A 7,778-nucleotide genomic window follows, 5' to 3' on the forward strand; every position below is an offset into this window, starting at 1 on the left:
GATAAACTGTCCCAGATGACATCACCGGTGGCCATATTCAAACTAATTTACTCTCAATAACTGGCAAACTAAATGAATGTGTGCAATACTGTTTTTTTTTAAGTGCCCCTTGTACCATTGTTCCAGGATACATTTTAATATTATATAGGCTGTACTATATCAATAGGAGCGATGGGCCTAAGGGCCTATAGGAGCGATGGGCCTAAGTAAGTAAGTAAGTAAGTAAGTAAGTAAGTAAGTAAGTAAGTAAGTAAGTAAGTAAGTAAGTAAGTAAGTAAGTAAGTAAGTAAGTAAGTAAGTAAGTAAGTAAGTAAGTAAGTAAGTAAGTAAGTAAGTAAGTAAGTAAGTAAGTAAGTAAGTAAGTAAGTAAGTAAGTAACTATATCAATAATGATGATGTGGCTAAATAACCCATTTGCATACTAAAATACAAACATGTTTTTTGTAAATTAGCAGCTAACATAATCGTTTTAAATTCAAGGTCATCTATCCATTTCAAACAAACACATGAGAAGAGAGAGTGAGGGGGGAAACAACACAAGAGCTTTTAATTGCAAGTTATAACAAATGCAATATTTACACTTGACTTTACACTTGTAGATATGTATCATAAAATATAAGGGCTAATATATCACAATGCGAAAATAAATATGTTGCTAAACGACTTTCAATTGGGAACCAGATCAGTAATGAATGCAACATAGATATCCCTGCTCATCCGAGGCTCACAAGTTAAGAAGCAATTTATCTTCTCCTGGAAATACAGGGAGGGCTGGAAACAAGGAATCATCAAGCTTGCATCGTAAAAGTACTCTGGTATTTCAAGGAAAACAACAAGACACATAAGAGCCAGAACAGCTCTCACTCACGTCTCTAGACCTCGGTGCTGCACCAGCTCTGCTGGGAGAAGTACACACTTCCTGTCCTTAAGTATATGTAGAATTATTCAGATACAATAGTACTCTGGTAAAAAAAAGTCCCCCGTTAAAAATTTGACTTAAGTAAAAGTTGAGAAGTGTTTCATATTGAATGTACTTAAGTATCAAAAGTAAAAGTACACATTCTACATGATGTTTGTGTATTCCAGTGCTTGGAAGCATTCTATCCTTATCCATTGACCTCTATAGGTTATGTTAAAGTAGTATGTGGTCCAGTTATGCTGCTCTGATTACATCCTCTTGAGGTTGGCAAGCTTCAGATTTTACTTAAACAATCCTCAGCAATTTCTTCCATGTTTTCTATGCTAAATCCTTTTCTTCAAAGTAACTATAGTAACTGATGGGTTCAGATGAGTGTAGGGGAGTAAAAAAGTACAATATTTCCTTTGAAATGTAGCGGAGTAAAAGTACAAAGTTCCACAAAAATAAAATACTAAATAAAGTACTAGTGCCTCAAAATTGTACTTAAGTACAGTGCTTGAGTACAAATACTTTTTTACTCCCCACCACCGGGGACACTCGAATGCTTGCTGTGTTGTGGAACGTTCCTGCTTGTATACACAGTGTGAATACAATACAGCAGAAAAGAGGTTTACAAATGAAGGGTTTTCGTTGTGAAACGCAACAAGCCAGGCCACTGTGTGAAGTACCTTAAAAATATTTTTAATATTTTAAAAAGCACCGATGATTCCATCTGCAAAATGTGATTGTTGTGTTTCATAAGCAAAGGTCTTCAGGCGGCATGCTTGTGACATGCTATAGTGCGTGTGGTGTCATCTGTGTCTTGACCCTTACAAATCAAGGCGACGTCATGAAGATTACATCTCACTTTTAACAATCAGGCATTAAGGTGCAACATTTTCTAATATTGCTAATGTCCTCCATTATCACGTACAGTACACCTTCTACGAATCCCCCAGGCCAACGACAAAGGCTCCGTTCTGTCCGTTTATGCCGGTTCCTTTCAGGACAGGTGGAACAGGCCATAGCCGATAGGCGAGGTGTACATGGCCAGGTGCGCGGCGGGCAGGAGGGGGGCGTGGCCATACGGGTAGCCCTGTCCGTAGAGCGCTGACCCGGCCCGCAGGTGGACGGCGAGAGGGAACGGTAAGGACGAGAAGCTCGGGTGGAACATGGGCTTGGCTCCCACCACGCCAGCAGCCATCTTGAGTTTCTCCACATCCGCCTCCTGGAGCCTCTTGGCTTTGGCCCGCCGGTTCTGGAACCAGATTTTCACCTGGGTCTCCGACAGCGACAGCGAGGAGGAGAACTCGGCCCGCTCTGCGATGGACAGGTACTGCTTCTGCCGAAACGTCCTCTCCAGGGCCAGGAGCTGGGAGGTGGTGAAGGGAGTACGGGGCTTCCGGTTGCTCTTGTGCTTCCTCAAGGGGCAGCCGGTGGGACTCAGCTGTCCTGCACAGAGAACACCAGCAACTATGTTAACCAATATAAATATACACAGTAGAGGAGACTAATACAAATAGGTATTCGGTTTAGAACCTTAATGACCAATCAGGTCACCACAATATGTAATTGTTTAAAAATTATTACCTCTGTTTTAATTTTTTGCTATTTTATTCTTTTAAAAATATTTTTTTTTAAATGTCTTTTAAAATGTGCTCTTAATTATTCTGATTGTCTGATGTCTTTATAATTATGAACGCACTGTGACACTTGTGAATGATGTAACATGATCTCGACGGCACTGTAAATGAGTTTAATTACTCAGTGTATTATCGAGTATAAATAAAGATTGAATGAAAAATAGAACATAACACATCATTAGATAAAAACAACAACAACAAGTATAGAAATTGTTTCATTATATATTTGGTGCACAAGTATTAAATATGGATATTAATTTCTTATTTCTGCCTATATAATATAATTATCGAATGCCACGTGTGTTTTACTAAGCTAAACATTTAATGAGTAGTGAGAACTACAACATATGTTTTGTTTTTTGGGGGGTTCTTGTGGGGGCGGGGGGGGGCGGTTAAGCACTTACGGGGAGGGGAGGACAGCTTGACCCGGGACATCCAAGACGCGCAGTCCCCTCGGAGTTCCGAGGACTCGTCCGAGTTAACTGGCGCGGTGGTGGTGGGTACAAAGTGCTGTGAAAACTCCTCCGAACAGTTCGTCTCTCTCGAGCTGCTGGACAAAGAATAACTTCCCTTCTCCGTGGCGATCATCGTCCCCGCCGGTCGCCGGTGCTGCTGTGGCCTCTGGTGCGACATGAGCGCCTCCACGCTGAAAGGTAAGCGCGACACCTGCGCCGCGCGCTTCTCCATCTGCGGCGAGTGCTGCTGTACATCCTCGTCTGTCGAAAACTCATCTCGCGAATCCACCGGAGAACTCATGTCTTTTTTCCCGTTGAGATGAGATCAGATTCTAAAGTGAAACGAAAAAGGACATTTGTCACGCAATACAGATACAGTATATACGCGCGGTGTCCACACTCCACAGAGAGAGAGAGAGAGAGAGAGAGAGAGAGAGAGAGAGAGAGAGAGAGAGAGAGAGAGAGAGAGAGAGAAAGAGAGAGAGAGAGAGAGAGAGAGAGAGAGAGAGAGAGAGAGAGAGGGTCGGAGAACAAACTTGTCAAAGTGCACAACTCCGTGATGAGAAAAAACTTTGGGAGGTACCATAGCCTCCTCCAGACTCAGTCTCAGCCAATGCTGTGCCCCAACTATTGCCATGTTAGGATGCTTGTGATTGGACCTTGAGTTTAGGGGCGCCCAGGGTGGGGTCCTGACTCCTGAGGTTAAAGAGGCCCCTGGGGGCCACGCCCCGTCTAAACAGCAGGTCAGGTAAACACCGGCCTCATTTACTGCTAATTACCCGAGAAGGGGAGGGAGAGAGGGGTCTTTGAAAATCACTTACAACTTGTTCAATCAAGTTAACTTATTGTCAGACAGACTCATATTATCTTTTGAGGTAAAAGTCTGCATTTGTAATGTAAACGCATTTCAGGATTAAAGTAAAATTAAGTGGGGATCTATTTACCTGACAGGACAGTTAGTTGACAAGTTATATATTCATCTATAGTATAGCTAGCCTTTATTATATAGATGTATGGCACCATTTCAGTCCAAATCCAGCTGTTTCACTGATACATATTGTGACTTGCCAATCATTGTGGTCTGCTGTAAACCTGCATGTTCCATCTTGCATCAAGCTCTTAAGTCTAATCGATTGGTCTTCCTGTGTCTCAGGGAATCGACTATAGGAACAAAAAGTGTACAGCTCGGTGTAGCATTTGAAGAGCTGTGTTGCCTCTCCTGTATAGGGCGACGCACAGGAGAAACTGTTGCCTGTACGAGCTGTCAACACTCCTAATTCATGCCCTAACACGTAGGCCCTGACACACCAATTGTGGGAGTAATCACAATGGTAATCAATAAGAATTATGGTGCTTTTAAGTTCAGACCTCTGCATCCACCCAACCACGCACTCGATTTGCGAGAGGCACTGAGGAGATGGATTATGGTTTTTGGGCAGGCTTTAAAATGACTGTCATTACATTGTTATTATTAACACCTTGTAATTAGGTCTGTGGAATCCGGTTCTTTTAAGCAGGATTTAACGGTAATGATGGAAAATTGCTACCTTCCTGAGGTGTATGGCGCCCGCTGTGATTAGCCCCAGTCTCTGCTCGCTCGCAGTCGGGGCGGGGGCGTCTCGTTTGAAGCTTATACCTGTAGGGCTACAGGAGTATCTGAAAACATGCCCTGCGATACCGCGGGGGCCCCTGTTCTCTGCCAAAACACTCAACTGCTTCATTCATTAACAAGGCAACAAATAGTCCTGACGTTTATTGTTTCAGTGTTTCTTGGAGAGTCGCACAGATCCGTCTCCCTCTTTCATTGCTTCTTTTTAAAAGGAACATATGCCAACATTGTGCGCTTACCGCCTTCTCCAGAGTCAGACAAGAAGATAGATAGATACCAATGTCCTCTCTGTGTGTTCAGTAGAAAACTACCTGGCTGCGAGCGAGCCTAGTGTAGAACAAATTAATGGAAGTGGATACGAACAACTAGCCTATTGCTGTTGGCCAAAAAACACCTCTCCTGGAGTTTTAAGCTTGGCTAGCAGTCCGTATCCGCTTCCCATCATGTGTGCTAAGCTAGGCTAGCTTGCAGCCAGATAGTTTTCTACTGAACGGTATCTTCTTGTCTGACTCTGGAGAAGATGGTAAGCGCATTCCCCATAATGTTGGCATGTTCCTTTAAGGCCTGTACTGTCACTGTGTGTCCCCCAGTCTCATTCACACACACAAACACACACACACGCACACACACACACACACACACACACACACACACACACACACACACACACACACACACACACACACACACACACACACACACACACACACACACACACACACACACACACACACACACACACACACACACACACATATGAAACGTCTCTTGAGTGTGTTGGCCAGTGCTCTGTGATCAGGCTGGGGGGAGAGACGGTGAACTCTGTAATCATAGGATTACAGCAGTATCAGGGGACATGGAGGGGGGAGGGGGGCTCTGTACGAACCCTTATGTTCACAGCATGAGCTCACTCCTGTAAACAGTGATGCGTTGCTCATGGAACGGGGTTGCGTGCAACCAAAGTTTTGTGAGCAGAAGCGCGTGCACGCACGGATGTGCACGCACACGCGCGGATGTGCACACGCGTGCCGTGCACACAGGAATGCGCTGCACTCGACTGATGCGCCAACTCGCAGTACCCACCTGGCTACTTTGCATATCAATAGCGCCGGTCGTCAGGTGTTACATTCCATTCGTAGAGGCAATTAGGCACTGTCTTTAGTCTGTCCTTATGTGAGGGAACATTTATGCGCATGCGCGGGAGCGCGCGTGCACGTGGCGTCATTAGCGTGCGTGCAACCAGTGTTGATATGAGCAACGCAACACTGCCTGTAAACACACGCAAATCAATTAAGGGGGCCTCTCGATCCACCCAGTCTGCTCCCCACAACTAATTTCACGGTGTGTGTGTGTGTGAATCAGAGAGAGCAAGAAAAAAAAGAGAAAGATTATTGGATCAAGGATGGGTGGAAACATATCCGCAGGGTAACAGTCACACATACAAAAGAGGTCAGTTAGTGAGGAGGATGGCTGGAGGTTGAGAGGAGGGGCGGGCTGGACGGCTAAACCCATACAACATAATAGTAGTTGCTATTTTTAACTGCGTCATATCGATAGTTTTTTATTTGCATGTCAAGAATATATATTTTTCACATCTATTCCAAATGTAACGGAGGTACTGCGTGCAGTGCCGTCTGGGAGAAATGCGAGGCCCTGCGCAAGATTTAAACGCGAGCCCCCCCCCCCCCTAAAGGTAAAAAAAATAAAATAAAAAAATCATACAGTCAACATATTCTTAAATAATAGCGCTGCCCGAGGCTGGGCATGATACAGTCAACATATAGCAAGAGAGAGAGAGAGAGCGAGAGAGCGAGAGAGAGCTCCCGTTCTACAGTCAATACAATACAGTTCTACAGTGTTATCGCTGCACAGACCCGGCAATGCCCCTGACCAGTTAGTAAAAGCACTATATAAGCTCAGAACACAGCTCAGAACACAACACAGCTTAGAACACAGCTCAGAACACAGAACACAGAACACATCTCAGAACACAGCACAGAACACAGAACACAGCTCAGAACACATCTCAGAACACAGCTCAGAACACAGAACACATGCAGAACACAGCACAGAACACAGCTCAGCACACAGCTCAGAACACAGCTCAGAACACAGAACACATGCAGAACACAGCACAGAACACAGCTCAGCACACAGCTCAGCACACAGCTCAGAACACAGCTCAGAACACAGGACACCTCAGAACACAGCTTCATCTAACGAGGCATCGCAAGGTTTAACTGAGGCTAACGTTAACATGATGGCACACACACAGTGGCACACCCTCCACCAGAGCAAGGCCAGAGAGAGAGAAAGAGAGAGAGAGAGAGAGAGAGAGAGAGAGAGAGAGAGAGAGAGAGAGAGAGAGAGAGAGAGCTCCCGATCTACAGTCAATATACAGTGTTATCGCTGCACAGACCCGGCAATGCCCCTGACCAGAGGAGAGAGAAATATAATATAGTTAGTAAAAGCACTATATAAGCTCAGAACACAGCTCAGAACACAACACAGCTTAGAACACAGCTTCATCTAACGAGGCGTCGCAAGGTTTAACTGAGGCTAACGTTAACATGATGGCACACACACAGTGGCACACCCTCCACCAGAGCAAGGCCAGAGAGAGAGAGAGAGAGAGAGAGAGAGAGAGAGAGAGAGAGAGAGAGAGAGAGAGAGAGAGAGAGAGAGAGAGAGAGAGAGAGAGAGAGAGAGAGAGACAGAGAGACCACGGCGGGAACAGAATAGATTGCATGAAAAACTCACCCTAACGCAGAATCAATGGCAAAGTTGAGGTCCAAGAGGAAGGAGACGACCTCGACGCATTTTCCTACCGTGGAGATGAAAAAGTCCCATCCATGATGTTGTGAAGGGCCAGATTAAAAGCTGAGAATCTACATTTATTGTTTATATACCTTGTATATTATTTATATATACACGTTATATCCCTTTAAGTCTGCGTTTGAATCCCAGTAATATTCACTTTCCTCATTGGATAACGTTATCGGCGCCAGACGGCGAGCCCCTAAAGTCAGGTTCAAAGGCAAGTCCAGGCATGTTGGAACATGCCTGGAGACGGCGCATTGATTCGAGACGAGAACTGAGGTTTGGCACTAGAAAGCCACTTAAGTATATATATCGCGGCAGGTGCGAACAGTAGCAGTTCATCGTGTGCGTTC

General features: G+C 44.8%; 1 protein-coding gene across 1 annotated transcript; it reads right to left on the bottom strand.

The window, feature by feature from the left end:
• Positions 1-520: 520 nt before the first annotated feature.
• LOC311242774 (homeobox protein MSX-2-like) lies at positions 521-3,389 on the bottom strand. Its single transcript, XM_084331805.1, has 2 exons — positions 2,946-3,389; positions 521-2,350 (listed from the first exon to the last, which is right to left on the bottom strand). Exons 1-2 carry the CDS (start codon positions 3,295-3,297, stop codon positions 1,902-1,904), a joined length of 801 nt encoding a protein of 266 aa, XP_084187931.1. The 5' UTR covers positions 3,298-3,389; the 3' UTR covers positions 521-1,901.
• Positions 3,390-7,778: the final 4,389 nt, after the last annotated feature.

The sequence above is a fragment of the Notolepis coatsorum genome (assembly GCF_963971535.1).
Source record: "Notolepis coatsorum genome assembly, chromosome: 16".
Lineage (NCBI taxonomy): Eukaryota > Metazoa > Chordata > Actinopteri > Aulopiformes > Paralepididae > Notolepis > Notolepis coatsorum.